This window comes from Spea bombifrons, chromosome 2 (assembly GCF_027358695.1).
Source record: "Spea bombifrons isolate aSpeBom1 chromosome 2, aSpeBom1.2.pri, whole genome shotgun sequence".
Lineage (NCBI taxonomy): Eukaryota > Metazoa > Chordata > Amphibia > Anura > Pelobatidae > Spea > Spea bombifrons.
The window spans coordinates 52254896-52272883 of NC_071088.1; the positions used below are offsets into that span (position 1 = coordinate 52254896).

The window sequence follows — 17988 nt, forward strand, 5'->3', positions numbered from 1 at the left end:
GTGAGTAACGGAGGCTGTCTGTGCGTTGCAGACACTCACAGGCTGACAGAGAATCATCCTCTCTGTCAGCTGGTGGGGGTCTGCATCGCACAGACAGCCTCCGTTACTGTCAGTAACGGAGCCGGGTAGAGAGGCAGAGCGGTGTATGGGAGGGGGGAGGAGTCAGAGGGGTGTATGGGAGCCACCCTCCCATACACCACTGTGGCTCCTCCCCCTCCCATACGCCACTCTGCCTCTCTACCCGGCTCCCTGGTGTCTAGTGAAGATCCGTTGCTGACAGGAGGCAGAGTGGAGTATGGGAGGGGGAGGAGGCAGAGTGGAGTGGGGGAGGAGGCAGAGTGGAGTATGGGAGGGGGAGGGGCCAGAGTGGAGTATGGGAGGGGGAGGGGCCAGAGTTGTCTGGGAGAGGGGAGGAGCCAGAGTGGTGTATGGGGAGGGGGGAGGAGGCAGAGTGGAGTATGGGAGGGGGGAGGCAAAGTGATGTTTGGGAGGGGGGAGCCAAAGTGATGTATGGGAGGAGGCGGAGTGGTGTATGGGAGGGGGAGGAGGCAGAGTGGAGTATGGGAGGGGGAGGAGCCAGAGTGGTGTATGGGAGGGGGAGGAGGCAGAGTAGAGTATGGGAGGGGGAGGAGCCAGAGTGGTGTATGGGAGGGGGAGGAGGCAGAGTGGTGTATGGGAGGGGCCAGAGTGGTGTATGGGAGGGGGAGGAGCCAAAGTTGTGTATGGGTGAGTTATAGTGGTGTATGGGGGGTATTATGAATTTCAGGGCATATAGGGGGTATAAGGCATATCGATATTAGGCATATCAGGGGGTCATAAAACATCTGGGGGTAAAAGGTATATCAGGGTGCTCAGTTGCGTATCACTGGCATATAAGGAGTATAAGGCATATCAGGGGCACAGTGGCATATCAGGGGGCACAGTGGAATCTGGCATATAAGAGGTATAAGGCATATATGGGGGCAGCGTGGCAAGCTGGGGGTCTGATGTGCATAACCGGGGGCAGTTTGGTAAATAAAAAAAATTTAAACAAGGCTTTTTTTCTCATAGTTTTTATTAAATATGAAAAATTGTTAACATATGAATTAATATTTACTAAAAACTTTGTATTAAAACCTAGTTTGAGAAACACCGTGTTTGGGTTCTTGTAGCTTTTATTATGTCAGTAAAATAAGAAGGTGAATAGAGAGAGGCCATTGCAATAAAGAGATGAAAGTGTAAATCGTACGTTTATTACATTATTTTAAATTTAAAAAAATTACATTTTTTTATCCGATTAATCGATTAATGGAAAAAATAATCTGCCAACTAATCGATTATTAAAATAATTGTTAGTTGCAGCCCTAGTTTCAACTATGAGAGACAGAATTGGGGGAAAGAATACAGGAAATCACATTGTAGGATTTCTAATGAATTCATTGGTAAATTCCTCGGTAAAAAAGTATTTGGTCATCTACAAACAAGCAAGATATCTGGCTCTCACAGACCTATAACATCATCTTTAAGAGTCTCCTCTGTCCCCCACTCATGTATTAATGGCACCTGTTTGAACTTTTTATCAGTATAAAAGACACCTGTCCACAACCTCAAACAGTCACACTCCAAACCCCACTATGGCCAAGACCAAAGAGCTGTCGAAGGACACCAGAAACAAAATTGTAGACCTGCACCAGGCTGGGAAGACTGAATCTGCAATAGGCAAGCAGCTTGGTGTGAAGAAATCAACTGTGGGAGAAATTATTCGAAAATAGAAGACATACAGGTCCACTGATAATCTCTCTCGATCTGGGGCTCCACGCAAGATCTCACCCCATGGTGTCAAAATGATCACAAGAATGGTGAGCAAAAATCCCAGAACCACACGGGGGGACCTAGTGAATGACCTGCAGAGAGCTGGGACCAAAGTAACAAAGGCTACCATCCGTAACACACTACGCCGCCAGGGACTCAAATCATGCAGTGCCAGACGTGTCCCCCTGCTTAAGCCAGTACATGTCCGGGCCCATCTGAAGTTTGCTAGAGAGCATTTGGATGATCCAGAAGAGTCATATGGTCAGATGAAACCAAGGTAGAACTTTTTGGTAGAAACTCAACTCGTCGTGTTTGGAGGAGAAAGAATGCTGAGTTGCATCCAAAGAACTCCATACCTACGGTGAAGCATGGGGGTGGACACCTCCTTCCATCTGCAAGGGCATTGAAGATGAAACGTGGCTGGGTCTTTCGGCATGACAATGATCCCAAACACACTGCCCGGGCAACTAAGGAGTGGCTTCGTAAGAAGCATTTCGAGGTCCTGGAGTGGCCTAGCCAGTCTCCAGATCTCAACCCCATAGAAAACCTTTGGAGGGAGTTGAAAGTCCGTGTTGCCCAGCGACAGCCCCAAAACATCACTGCTCTAGAAGAGATCTGCATGGAGGAATGGTCCAAAATACCAGCAACAGTGTGTGAAAACCTTGTGAAGACTTACAGGGAACGTTTGACCTCTGTCATTGCCAACAAAGGGTATACAACAAAGTATTGATATGAACTTTTGTTATTGACCAAATACTCATTTGCCACCATAATTTGCAAATTAATTCTTTAAAAATCAGACAATGTGATTTATGGACTTTTTTGTCTCATTCTGTCTCTCATAGTTGAAGTGTACCTATGGTGAAAATTACAGGCCTCTCTCATCTTTGTAAGTGGGAGAACTTGCACAGTTGGTGGCTGATTAAATACTTTTTTGCCCCACTGTATGTGTGTGTGTGTGGGTGTGTGTATATGTGTGTGGGTGTGATTTACATATTATTTTATTAAGTTTATTCACATGTAAAAAAAACAGATGTAATTCCACCAAGCACTATATGCGACTGTAATGGTACAGAATACATACTCAAAGCAAGAAACTATTATATCCAAAATTAGGCAACCTGTTGTAATAAAAAACTTTAATATTAGAGAAACATAGAAAAAATAGTAATTTTACTTACCGTAAATTCTTTTTTCCTTAGTGTAGTGTCAGTACCACGGGTGTCGCTCTTCCTGGGACAAGGACCTAGAACCGAAGAGGTTAAGATACCTCCTAACCCCTCCTACTCCTCCCTATAAGAGACCCGGCAACCCTCATACCTCCAGAAAGTACCAAGACACACAAGATAGCTTGCAAAAAAAATATAATTTAATACAAGAATGCACAGGGAGGGATACATGTACTGACACTACACTAAGGAAAAAAGAATTTACGGTAAGTAAAATTACTATTTTTCCCGTCGTGTAGTGTCAGTACCACGGGGATATAGCAAGATGACCCCTCCTGGGTGGGGGAAAAAATGGTCACGAGGTAACTGCCTGAAGCACCTTACGCCCGAAGTCAGCATCAGAGGAGGAGAAGATGTCTAGCCGGTAATGCTTGATAAACGTGTGAAAGGAAGACCAAGTAGCTGCTTTGCATATTTCTTCTGGAGATGCCGAAGACCTTTCAGCCCAGGATGTAGCCATAGCTCTGGTGGAGTGAGCAGTAACGCGGGATGAAAGAACCTGACCGCTGAGAGAGTAGGTTAAGCGAATAGTGTCGGAAAGCCATCGAGATATCGTGTGCTTGGAGGCCGCATTGCCTGTAGATCTACCAAAATAATTAATAAACAACTGATCCATGGAGCGGAAAAAGGCAGTGCGGTCTATATAAATTCGTAGAGCTCTGCGGACGTCTAAAGTGTGCCAGAGTGATTCTTCCGGAGTTGAAGGAGACGGGAAGAAAGAGGGCAAAATTAATGGCTGATTGACATTAGCTTCCGAGATAACCTTGGGCAAAAAAGAAGGTTTAACATACAGGACGACTTTATCTTGGTGGAAAATGGTAAATTCTGGAGCCGCGGAAAGAGCCTGAAGTTCACTGACCCTCCTCGCTGAGGTAATGGCTACCAGAAAAGCCGTCTTGAGGGATAAAAATTTTAGAGATACCTCTTCCAAAGGTTCGAATGGTTCAGAGCAGAGTGCTTGGAGGACCAATGACAAATCCCAGGAGGGAAAATGCGACCGTCTGGGAGGCCGTTGAATGATGGCAGCCTTAAAGAAACGCCTGACGAGAATTTGGGATGCCAACTCAGACAGGAGAAAATGACTCAGGGCTGAAACCTGTCCCTTAAGCGTCGAGACTGTGAGACCCGCTGAAAAACCTTCCTGCAAAAAATCCAGAACAGAACTTGTGGGGGGAGAAGAGAAATCCAAACCTTTGGAGACACACCAGTGGAGGAATTTATTCCAGACTCGAAGATAAATAGTGGACGTAGATCTTCGTACTGAACCCAAGAGGATCTCTGACATAGAATTGGAAATGCCTCTGCTCTGGAGGATCATCCTTGCAGCAGCCAGGCCGTCAATCTGAACTGCAGAAGAACCTCCTTGGACAGGTTCTTGTTTTCCAGAAGATGGGAGGAAACTGGCAGCTCCCATACTGAAATTGCCATACTGAGCAGCTCCGAAAACCAACTTCGATTCGGCCAATAAGGGAGAATAGCTAAAACCCTGGCTCTGTCTACCCGAATCTTCAGGAGGATCCGAGGAATCATGGCTACTGGAGGAAACACATAAGCCATCTTGAAAGACCAAATCACTGACATTCCGTCTAGCAGGGGAGGATTGTCCTGCCTGTAAAGGGAGGCGAACACTGGTAATTTCCTGTTTTGTCTGGTCGCCATAAGGTCTATATCTGGTAGGCCGAATCTTTGAACTAGGAGAGAAAAAATGCTTTTGTCCAGGGACCAGTTTGCTTGGGAGCAACGGGATCTGCTGAGATCGTCCGCCAGACTGTTGTCTACTCCTTTGATATGTGTCGCTGCTAAATCCTCCAGGTTTCTTTGGGCCCAGCGCATGAGATGGTCTGAAAGGTCCTGTAGTTTTGGAATTCGGGTGCCACCTTGTCTGTTTATATATGAGACTGTGGTGGCATTGTCGGACTGGATTCTCACAGCTTTCCCCCGTAATCTTGGACCGAAGGTCTTGAGAGCCAGGAACACAGCTTTCAGTTCCCGAAAGTTTGATGATTGGGCTTGATCGATTAAGGACCAGTTGCCCTGACTGCAGAGGTCGCGTAGATGAGCTCCCCAGCCTACCTTGGAGGCATCCGTGGTTAGGGTGACCCAATGGCGTGGTAGAAAAGATCGCCCCTGGGTGAGGCGCCCCTTCGCTTTCCACCAATTCAGCCGGAGTAAAACCTCCCTGGATACCGTGAAGGTAACATCTAGATCTCCCGGTCTCCTGGACCACTGTTGTAGGATGTCCCATTGCAGGGGTCTCAACTGTGCTTTGGACCAGCTGACTGCCGGAATACACGCTGTAAGACTGCCCAGGATACTCATAGCCAACCTGAAGGGAAGAGTTGGATTTCGTTGCAGAAAGGAAACCTGATTCTTTATCTTCTTGATCTTGGAGCGCGGGAGATAAAGTCTCGAAGAGACGGAATCCACTATGAGCCCCAGAAACTGGATCTTCGTAGTTGGAATAAGGTTGGACTTTTTGTAATTTATGATCCAGCCGTGTTCCCCCAAGCATCGGGTCGCAAAGCTGAGATGTGCCCGGAGCTCCTGAGAAGAACTTGCTTTTAGCAGCCAATCGTCTAGATAAGGGACAACTGTGATCCCCTCTTTCCGTAAAGCCGCTGCAATAGGAGTTAAAAGCTTTGTGAAGATCCGAGGAGCTGACGACAGGCCAAAAGGGAGAGCAGTAAACTGGAAATGACGAACTCTTGTCCCGACTCTTATGGCAAACCTGAGATATTTCCTGGAGGCTATGGCGATAGGCACATGGAGATAGGCATCTTTTAGGTCTAACGTAACCATAAAGTCCCCTTGTCTCAACAGGCGGGTAACCGTGAGAATGGATTCCATTCTGAAGTGACGGTAAGGAATACACGCATTGACACTCTTTAAATCCAGAATTGGACGGAAGGACCCATCCGGCTTTGAGACCAGGAAGAGACGGGAATAAACTCCCTGAAACTCCTGATTCTTTGGAACAGGCTCTATGACACCCTTTTTTAGAAGGGTAAGGCTTTCGGCAAACAGTGCTGAGTTCTTCACCTGAGATGGGTAAAACGAAATCAGGAACAGAGGACGAGGAAAACTGGAAAACTTTATCCTGTACCCGTCCGCAATGATTCTTAGGACCCAGGAATTGTTTGTGGTTTGTCTCCATTTTGGTAGGAACCATTGCAGACGACCTCCAACACCGTCAGAACTTCCTACCCTCTGGTTTCTTAGGGTGTTCCTGAAACTTTCTCTCGTGTTGTTTACGAAAGGCTTGAGTCTTGAAAACTGGTTGAAAAGGCCTGGAAGGTCTATACTGGTATCGTTTGTTCCATCTGCTTTTCCTATCCTGAGGAAGTGCCTTTTTAGTATCAGACATGTGTCTGATCAGTTCCTCCAAGGAAGAACCGAATAGCTTGGTTCTTTCAAAGGGCAGATCGCATAGCGTAGATTTGGAGGCAGTATCTGCTGCCCAGGAACGCAACCATAATGCCCTTCTGGCAACGGAAGACAAACCCATGTTACGGGCTGAAAGCATAAGGCCCTCTTCTGCAGCTTCCAGCAGGAAGCTATTAGCCAGTCTCAAGTTTTTGAATAGTTTAGACAAATCTTCATCCATAGATTCTGAAAGACTGCCTTCTAAGGACTGCAACCAGACACCTTGCGCTTTTGCCACAGATGCGCTAGACAACGCCACTTTACACTGGAACCCAGACGATTGGTAAACCCGTCTGCAAGACGTTTCTGCCCTCTTATCCATAGGATCCTTAAGACCAGCCACCTCACTAATGGGAATGGTCGTACGTTTGGAAAGCTGGGCTATCTGGACGTCTACTTTAGGGATATCTTCCCATTTTTCATCGCCTTGAAGGTGAAAAAGCTGCTTAGAGTGCTTTGATATAAAGGCTCTTTTGCCTGGATTATTCCACTCTCTATACATGAGATTCTGCATGTGAGATAACATAGGCAACCCTTTGGGGTGCGCTGACAGGTCTGAATCCTGAAAAAGCCGTGAGACTTCCTTAACAAATTTACGCAGCTCCTGTGGAGGAAAATTGGACTCATCCTCTGATTCTTCGCTAGATGAAGCTGAGTAGGATGAACTCGAAACCTCTCCAGAGGATAAATCAGAATGAGGGGATGATACCCTCTTACGTTTGTGGGATTTAGGTTTAACGGGTTCCACAGGTGTAGCTGCTGCTGCCTTAAACGTTTCAAACGTTTGTGCCAGGTTGTCCTGGAACCAACCTAAAAAAGACTGCATGTCTTTATGTTTTTCTTTTGCCAAACTCTCAGCGGAGCAGGCATTGCAAAATTTCTTCTTACAACCATCCGGCAACGGAGTGGCACATTCAGCGCATGATAAATGTTTGGTTTTAACCACAGCCTTTTTTGGAGCAGGTGTAAAGGATCTCTCTTTATCCGGCTTATCTGGTGAAACCGGACCAGACATCTAATATAAAACACAAAAAAAAATTTTCAGTAGAAAAAAATACAGGGCAGAGGATCTGACGGGGTAAGATTAACCAAATCCTACCTTACAACTCCTCAATCCGTGTGGGGGGGCTGGTGACACGGAAATCCCAGTGTTGACAAGCTCCTCTGCTGTCAGACTGGGCAGCACAGCTATATATATGCGAAAACCAGTTAGTTTTCGCGCCCTGAACAAGTGGAACTGAATCACGCATGCTCAATAGCGTGTCAGTACTCTTGGTGGAACGCAGCGCCCTCTGGCGTGCGTTCCACCGCTGTGCGCATGCTCCAAATTCTGCCGGCATAAGAGCGCGGCGTCTAAATGGCTCCGTAACGTCCGCCGATGCGGACGTTACTCCTCGCTCTGCTCGCCACCCGGGGAGCAATCGGAGGGAACCCCCGGACACAACCCGTGTGCCCCACCAATGAAAAACGGAAAAAGGTCCGTCCCTGACAAGGGACAAGGAAGAAACTGGAGGTATGAGGGTTGCCGGGTCTCTTATAGGGAGGAGTAGGAGGGGTTAGGAGGTATCTTAACCTCTTCGGTTCTAGGTCCTTGTCCCAGGAAGAGCGACACCCGTGGTACTGACACTACACGACGGGAAAAGAAATGTATACATTGAGACCTTTAGGTGTGACCGTATCTAAGCAGTGTATCCGATAAGTCTCTTTTTTGAGTACATTGTTGGAACGGTCACAAACGCGGGGCAATGGTGGTACATGGTGGTCCGTTGCAATAAAGCGTAAGCATGGCAGGTGATTTTGAATTCCTGAATGCTGTAATGATTGTAGAACGATGACCTCTGATGCGGTCACAAAGTGTTAGGTTTGTTTTACCCACATAACTTAATCCACAGGGGCAAGTGATTAAGTATATAACATGAGAAGTAGTGCAGGTTATGTGATGCTTAATCGGTATACGTTTGCCCTTGTGAGGATGAGGGAAAGAGGTTCCTATCTGCATATGACTGCAGGTCACGCAACTGGGGCATCTGTAGCATCCTGGTTTTGCAGCTTGCTTGGTGGAACTATAGCAATGTTGGGCTTCTGTTTTAACAATCAGATCTCTGATATTGCGACTACTCCTGTAGCTAAACGTCTGTGGTCTCTGGTATATTTTGGGAAGAGTGGGATCTGAGCCTTATGATATTCCAGTTTTTTCTTATAGCGTTGGTGATTGTGGTGGTAGTGGTATTATATGTAAGTGGCAAGAAGAAGGACTCTGATTGTACCTTTGGTTGGGTATCAGTCGAGTCTTGTTTTCTGTTCACACTTCCATTGCTTTGAGTTGTGCCTTGTTCAATGGCTGGGTGTTTTACCCTCTAGCTTTAAATCTTTCTGTCATTACACACAGCTGTCGTTCCCTGTTGGTGATGTTGCTATTGTATCTTAGTACTCTAAGGTACTGTGAAATAGGTGAGGTGGATGGTGACTGTATGGTAAAAGCAAGGAATTTCGGTCAGTATCTTTCCTATACAGGGTATATCCCAAGCTCTTATCGGTGTCTCTGTATACGCTTACATCTAAAAAATGAATAGAATGACTATGATGTGTAAGCATAAGCTTGACATTGGTGTCATAGCTATTGAGGGTATACCCCATGTGTTGAAGCTGTTCCTCTGTGTCTTGCCAAATTAAGAAAATATCATCAACAAAACGTGTATAGTATTTGATTTGAGATCGGTATGCATTCAAAATATCTTTTTTCATAGCTGTACATAGAGGTGTTGGCATATGATGGTGAATGAGCCACCAGCGAAGTTCCAGCCATGCTTGTCTGAAAGAGCAATCAGATGGTCGTACGAGCCAGACGCACAAAGATGATATGTCTTCAAGCGTTGTAGGTCACTGATGTGCTGAGGGCTGAGTAACTGCAGGATCTCTTTCTTGATGGATAACACCTTGGCGTGAGGTAGCTTGAGCACTGCTGCCACAGAATCCACCGTGAAGCCCAGAAACTGAATCAACTAAGTGGGCGTGAGAGCCAACTTCGCCTCGATGAGGCAGGAAAAGGAGTCTCATAATCTTCAGCCATGGTACTCCGATGTGTTGCCGAAAAACACAGATGGAGAAGAAACCGTGAGATAAAAAACGGGGGTCACCCGAATGCACCTGTGGGGGTCACCCACTAATGAAACTGCCAAATTGGAAAAAAGGGGGGGGTCACCCCTGATGCCCAGGTGTGGGCTGAGTGTTTGGTAGAGGGGGTCACCCTCAAGAGCCAGCACAGGGATAGTTACAGGGGTCAGCCTCTGTAAATCTAGCCGGCCTAGGGCCCAGCCCAGGGACTCAACAGGTCCCAGTAATAATCAGCTCTAATTTGCAGGTAGCAATAAAGGCCTAAAGTGTTGGGGGGTCACCCCAAACTAGTGTCCCGCAATCTGCTTGTTTTAGTTTGTAGTACAGGAGGGAACTGAAATTGAAAATTCTTAGGCCCTTAAAGGAGAAAGGACCCAAGCAGGACGCATGTCGCAGACCTGCTTCCTAGCGTACTAACCGGCAGTTAACAGAACAAAGAAATAAAATAGAGAAGGGGTATGGAAAACAGGGTGGTATAGAAAGAAAAAATACTAAATAATCAAATAACGATACCAGTAGAAACCTATATAGCCAAAATAAAATAGTCCAAAAAACTACACCAGGTTAGAAAAATAAGACAAAATGAAATAAGTAACAAACCATAAAAATACCAGTAACAAAATAATATAGATAATAACCACAAAAGTAATCAATCATAAACTGCAAGGTTCTCACCTGGAAGCTAAGCAGAAAAGTGGCTGGGCTCTTGGGTAGCTCATCATTTTGATGTTGAGGGGGATTTTACCCCAAAAGCATTGTGTGTACCTTCCTGGTCCAGGAATCTTACCAGCAGGCGTTTTCGTCGCCCAATTGATATGGTTAACTTTGGCAGTGATAAATAGCCCAAAGCAGGGGTGTCCAACATGCGGCCTGCCTGACTTCGAGGTGTGGCCCGCATGGGATCTGCAGCCAGGGCAACCGGGATCGCAAGTGGGAGGGTCTTTTGTACTGAACAGGGGAAGTGGAACCCAGCAGAGTCACGTGAATTTACGTCACATCGCTCCATTCCTGCTTTCTCTGGGCAGTACAAGAGAAGTTGCTCGCACAGAATGCGAACAACCCAGAGGGAGGCCTCGGCCTGTGCAGCACCTAGAGAGCTATAGTGCAGGTAAGGGGGTGGGGGGGGGGTGTATGTATGAGTATGTGTGATTAAGAGAATGAATCTGTGAATGAATGAGTATATGATTCGGTGTGTGAGCATGATGCCCCCATGTCCTAATAGGGCCCATCAAACCATATATTTTTGAAAACTAGACACCCCAAGGTATTTCAAATGCTAGTATTTTAACCCTTTCCATGCATGAGATTCTACCACCAGCCTTTGTCAAAGTTTGTGTACATTTTTTTGTATGTTACACACAAATTGTACTTTGGGTATACATTTATAGCTCCCGGTATAAATCAAACAACACCCCAATGTGTGTTCAGCAACATCTCCCATGCATGGGTTTGTCTGGTGTTTGGGGCTAAAAGGCCACGTTTGGGAAGTGCACTCCCCCCCCCATTTTGGTCAGTCTGTGCCTATGCCCTATCTTTGAGCCCGGCCACTCCAATTTACCCCATTCAAGCCATTAATTTTTTTAAAATTAGACATCCCTTCGGTATTTGAAATGCTTTTACTTTAACTTTTTCCATGTCAAGATTTTTGGGAAGATTATTTTTTGTTTTATTCTTTTTGGACTTTTTTTTACATTTTGGTGGAACTGGATGGTTCCTCTCACGCATAATTATTTTTAAATGTTAAATAGGGCTGCAACTAACTATTATTTTCAATGTATACAAAAAACAAAAACTGTCTGCACTTCTTACCCTAATAAAGTTGGCAACAAATATATAAACATAATATAAATGAGAGGTTTTGGTTATATGAATTGGCCAAAGCATAATTAAGCTCACCCGCCACGTCAAGGCACACTCTCAATAGGGTGAGAACCTACTTTAACCTCCTACATAGTGGACACACAAAGCAGTTTATACTGCTACCAAAACCTTATTAATGTGTTGGGGGAGGTGCAATTAAACCTCCTCCCCATTAACCCCTGGACAGCAAGCTGCAACCAGACTGATGAGCAGCCAACAACCTCAAATATGTGCAAACAGGGAAAAGAAAAAATGTCGGTGCGCTAAGCTAGTCACAGGCTCAAATAATACAAATGTGTAATACGAGGCCTACCAAACAGGTGTAAGCATGCAGCAAGAAACAGTGTATTGGCTGTACAATGTATACAAAAAACAAAAACTGTCTGCGCTTCTTACCCTAATAAAGTTGGCAACAAATATATAAACATAATATAAATGAGAACTATTATTTTCATAATAATTAGGCGATTATTTTTTCAATTAATCGTTTAAACTTTTTTTAAAAAATAACTGGATGTTAAAAACAAACGGCAGAATAAAAAAAAAAACTTTATTTTCCAACCTGCCCCCCCCCCCAGTTATGCACATCTGAGCAAAATCACTTGCAGTGGCGGTTGTGACCACTGTTCGGTGTCGCGGAATGCCTTGTGATCACCATTGAAGTTTAACTCTTTTAAAACGGGGTGTCCGCCGTCATACAGTATGTGGCGGATGTTGACGCCCCGGGGAGGGGCCAGACATGACCTCTGATGCTGATCTCGGTGTTGCTGAATGCCTCGACATTGAAGCGTACAGCAACATAGTTTAAGCGAAGAAAGTGATTGTGAAATGACGTGTCAGGCGTGTTATTGGATGTTAACTGACCGTTTTTCCGTGACCTGCCTGACAATGGACAGTAACCATGTCATGTCTTCCTTCCAGGCTAAATATGTTAAAATGAATGTTAAATCATCATTTAACCTATCCTGCTAAGTTCCATCCTGTAATCCATGAACCATTTTATTTGCCCTCCGAACTTCCTCCAATATATCTATATCCTTCTGGAGATAGGGTCTGCAATACTGTACACTATGCTTAAAAGGGTTAAAAAGTTGCCTGGGATACAGAAGTGTGCATTTAATGTATAACTTGGGGGTGTTTCAACTCTAATTGTTAACCTGTAGTGTCTGTGTTTTGAGGTGTGCCCCATATCTTCCAAAAGTATAAAAAGTTATGTATGGACTAATTGTTATCTGTTGTGTAGCTAATCAAGTTTTGTTGGACTTCTCTACATTTGCACGTAACAAGGATCATAAACTAGCTCTAGCTTTATATTAAAAATAATGTGTTTTTTTTTTCCTTTTTATTGTTTGCTGCAATGTTATAACTAAAATTGTGTGTTGGTGCTAATGTTACCTGTTCAACCTCTTTTCAGTTGATATCTGGTCAGTGGGATGTATAATGGCTGAACTTTTGACAGGAAGAACCTTGTTCCCAGGCACAGACCGTATCCTTTTAATCACTGAAATAAACATTTGATCTTTAACGTCGATCTATTTTGTCTGTTTACGTGTTGGTATGTCTGTGTGTTTCTACAACATAATAGTTCTCAAGTATTATATACTTTCATCGTTTTAAAACGGATAGGTGATTGTTTCCTTGATTATTTGATTGGTCTGTTTTACGATATGTATATTGGCTGTATAGCGCATGTGATGCTGTAAAGAGAAAAAAATATCTAGCAAAGAAAGAGTTTTATAAGACTGGATAAGACCAAGCAGTTTTGGTTATGTTAGAGTGATCAGAAGTAAGTGAACATATTTTACAGTAGTGTTTTGGAGTTTGGGTGGGTCTTGTGTAAAAATGAATAGTCGTCAGGAGAAGGTAAGTGGTTTAAGTCTTAAATAGTTTGCCAGTTTTAGTGTAAGTTTACTTCCCATGAGCTCCATCAGTGACCTACGCCAACTAGGCCCAATCTTAAGGTGACCGGTTCAGAGAAGGCAGCAGTCCCCTTGGTATAAAACCATGGACAAGATCAGTCAAGCACCACCCTTGGTGCCCCGCTGCACAATGGCTCTTCTAGTGGAGATCTTTAACACAGTCATGACAATTGACGGTCCGTGCATTTTACGCACAAACATTCAGTTAGCGACAATTGACATGCCAGGACAGTCATGGATTTAAACGAACGCTTTCTACGATTGCTTTCTGTACCCAAATGGTGTTGCTGTAATGCCTCAATGTCGGGGGCGTCAACGTTCGCCATACACTGTATGGCGTTGGACACCCGTTTTAAAAAAGTTTAGGAGGGGATCACAACTGCCACTCTCAAAGATAACAAAATTGGAAGTTTAGAAGTCACATCATATGGCCATATTATACTGAGCCCACCACTACACCAAAGTACTCCAATGTAGGTGGGTCCCAACACTAAATACTGTTGCTTATATGGAGCTAAATTAGCACTGTATCTTCAAACAATATACCAGGAGATATAAATTCATATCTAAAGTACAACATTTGTGGGGAAAATACACACAAAACATACTACTGCAAACTTTGACAAAGGCTGGTGGTAGAATGTGCATTGAAAGAGTTAAAATACCGGCATTTGAAATACCCTGGGGTGTCTAGTTTTCAAAAATATGTGGCTTTATAGGGCACATTGAGTTTGCCAGGGTCAAAGGTGTACCAAAAAGGGCATGGGCATTGGATCACCAAATGTCATAGTTCAAAATTGAAAAATGCTTGTGCCCCAAATGTGGCCCTATTGCCCCCAAAGAGCCAGGCAAACCCATGCATGGGTGCTATCACTGTATTTAGGATTGCTGAACACATATTGGGGTGTTGTGTGACATATACCAGGACCTGTAAAGTAAAATGCGTGTGGGGAAAAAAAACAAATTACCACCACAAAGGTTGACAAAGACTGGTGGTAGAATTAGTGCATGGAAAAAGTAAAAATACTAGCATTTGCAATACCCTGGGGAGTCTAGTCTTCAAAAATATATGGTTTGATGGGGTAACTTGCATTGGATGACTTCAAAGATGTCCCAAATAGCACATGGGGCAGAATTACCAGATTTGGAAAAAATGGTTTTGAAATGGCAAAACACTACTTGCACGTATTACCCTATAACGTGCAGAAAAAAAACCAAAAAACATTGGTTATTTCTAAACTCAGGACAAATACTAGAATCTATTTAGCAGGTTTTTGTTAGTTTTTATAGATTAGTAAAATATATTTTTTTTAAGTCAGAGAGTCCTTTTTTAAAAATTTTCTATTTTATACCTTTTCTATAGTAAATGATATGATAAAATCAAAATAATGGCATCTAAAGAAAGCCCTTCTTGTGCTGAACAAAAATATAACTTGTGTGGGTTCAGTAAACGGGAAAGAAGAAAATTACAGCTAAACACTATGAGCGCAGAAATGTTAAAGCCATTGTCACAAAGGGTACAAAAAATAAAATCAGCCATTATGATGAAGGGTTTAACCTTCCTAATCAGCCTATTTACAATAATAGGTACTGCACGATGTGGATACAGAGATGGCATATCCCATCATATCTCGACAAAAGGTCCTCTATAGAAAAGACATGTCTGACCTGACTTCTAAAACCTCACAGCCAGACGATATTTTTCCTATCCTTTTCTGGGTAGGAGACATACTTTGTGTTTAGGTGTGGCCTTAGGCTAGGCTGTAAATTTGTAGGCAAACCATTGACCTAAAGGTATGCTTGACTTAGGTTTCTCCTGTACTTGGTTGAATTATCAAATACCCAGCCTAACCCCATACCCTCACCACTGTGATTGAGTTGTCCCTATTATTCCCTAGTCTTAAATTTAAGATGCCTCGGATAATTAGTATTTTTCGCAGGCAGCACACTTGATATAAGGCATATCCTTAACAATCCTCAACAATAGGATATGAACATTCCTATATAAAACACACCAGGGTTTTTCTTGTCCCCCTACCACAAGTTAGATTGAATATTTTTTTATTAGCTATACTGTTAAAATTTCCTGTAGCAAACCATGCTTGTGGTTGGCCTAGCTGAGGAGGTAGAAGTATATTCTCCCTGAGCCATGCAGATTTATTTTATTCTGATCAACATCAGCTGAGTTGGAAGCATACCCACTGAGATTATGTACTGTAGTACTACATTTGCTCTTTACTGGAATTCTTCTCAAATATATTTTAAGTATTTTTAAACAAGGTAGAGGGTAAGGAGGGATTTAGTATTTCCATCCACCACAATATACGAATTTTACATCTAAAGTTATACAAAAAACGGTTTGCATATAATAATATAAGCACGAATACATTCAGACATTAATACAAATTGATATTACAGATCATACCCTTAAAACATGAATCATATAACGCAATAGAAAAAAATATAATGTTCCATTCTGTCCTTAAGAAAACAGATCTGAAAACTTTATCACTCGATAAGTAAATTATAGGAAAGTCTGTACTCATTGTACATGATATCAAAGTACTGTAAACCAGAAGAAGAAATAGTAGATTATCAATATGAGCATACTAAATTCCTTAATACTTTATCTTCCCACATATCCCAAAGGTAACCCAATTTTACCATGCGAGGTGAATGTTGCCTCAACGTCATTTCATATGCCTTGTTCTCCACTACCATGGAAATGACTTCCCTAATAGGTACAACTTCAGTCTTCCAATAGCGTGGCAGAACTGCCACTGAGGCTAATTAGTATTCTATCTGTTTTGGGTAAGCCACTAGGCAACAACTTCAAGATAAGGAGCTGAGAGGAAAATGGACACATACCAGGATTAACATCTACAAGGAGTTTGTAAATGCCCGTCCGAAATTTCTTTATTTTCAAGCATTGCCATCAAAGATGGGATAAAGTGCCTGCACCTCCACATCCTCTCCAACATTTATCAGTTATGTATAGGTTCGTTTTATTGAGTCGGGCAGGAGTAAGGTACCAAGGATGAATTTTGTAATGAGTATCCCAATGATTGGAGCACTGCGTGATGCCTTTTAGCACCAATCCTAATAAAAAGCACTCCAACATAAGACATAAATTAAGTTCCCTTTCCCAGGATAACATGTAATCTAATTTATCTATATTATTGGCCATTAGGGAATTATAACAAAATAAAATAGTATGCCTTTGATTTGGGTTGTATATACATATTTTTTCTAATTTAATTGTAACATTGAAATTAATTTCAAATTCTGGTATATCAAACCAGTCTTTTAACAAAGATACAATGATATTATACTGCGATTAAAGCTTGTTAGGTAGTGTAAATTTCTCTTTCATCAGGGAATTTCCTAAGAAAAAGTCATTCACAGAGGATACCTGATGGTCATACCATTTTTTTTCTAATTCACCTGTGTGAAGTATTTTTTCACTATAGATAAGGGCATGGCTCTAGACCAGCGGTTCTCAACCTTTGGGGGTCGAACGACCCTTTCACAGGGTTCGTCTAAGACATTTGAAAACACACATTTCGCAATATATAATTTATGGTTGGGGGGTCACCACAACATGAGGAACTGTATTAAAGGGTCGCGGCATTAGGAAGGTTGAGAACCACTGCTCTAGACCATAGTGTGTCATTATAGGTTTTTGAATGGAGTAGATCCCAGGCCTTTAATGTTTGTTTTGTGGTTTACAACATAGTTTTTATATGCAGTCTTTTTTGCTTAGGGACCAAATTATTTATTGGAGGGAGTAGGGAAATATCTTAGTTTTTTCAATTGACTCATTCAGAACTAACTCCAATAGTAGCCCAGTAGTATTGCTTAAAATCTCGGAGTCTCATCCCACCCATACTTCTTAACTGTTGACTCACTCGTTAACTTTATCCGGCATAATTTATTCTGCCAGATAAATTTACGAAGATCAGAATGGACTGAATTAAAAAAGACATTGGGATAGCTAGGTGAATGGTTCTGAGGAAATAGAGGAATCTTGGGAGAATATTCATCTCTGTAAATCCCTTTTCATCTGTGTCCATGCCCTTGCCAAGTTATTGAGTGCATTTTTAACAGATTCTTGGTAAGATGGATTCCTAAATATGAAATATACTGTTCCCCCAATCACAGGTATAACTTTTTTTTTTTTTTTTTTTTTAAACATTCAACACTTGGCCCAAATATGTTTTATAGGTCAAAGACAGCTGGCAATGATTAAGCAGGATTAGATAATTTTGTGGGTGTAGCTACCAATTTTAATGCCTTCAAATAGTGGGGAATTTCTAGGTTCCATAGCTAAAATACAAAGCAATGGTGACAGAGGGCACCCCTGTCATGAGCCATTGGTTAAATGAAAGGAGTCAGACTCATATCCAGAAGCAAAGACCCTAGCTGAGGGGCTTTGATACAGTACGAAAATTGCTGTTACAAATTCAACTAAGCTTTCCTCAGCCCCAATGTATTCTGTCGAATGCCTTCTATCCATCTAATCAAAGTAGCATTGAAGGTATCTCGGCAAGATTGAATAAGTTGAATAATATTAATACATCTACGGGTGCTATCTGAGGCCTGTCTGCCAAGGGTAAAACCCACTTGGTCATTAATTAGTGTTGGTATAATTT

The 17988-nt window shown here is 42.9% G+C and overlaps 1 protein-coding gene across 2 annotated transcripts in view; it reads left to right on the plus strand.

Annotated features, from left to right (window-relative positions):
• LOC128472406 (mitogen-activated protein kinase 14) overlaps positions 1-17988 on the plus strand; it is a 132448-nt gene that overhangs the window by 77421 nt on the left and 37039 nt on the right. For both annotated transcript variants that reach the window (XM_053454242.1, XM_053454241.1), the window contains exon 8: positions 12832-12903. In XM_053454242.1, coding sequence (XP_053310217.1) covers positions 12832-12903 — 72 coding nt within the window. The remainder of the gene's footprint in view (positions 1-12831; positions 12904-17988) is intronic.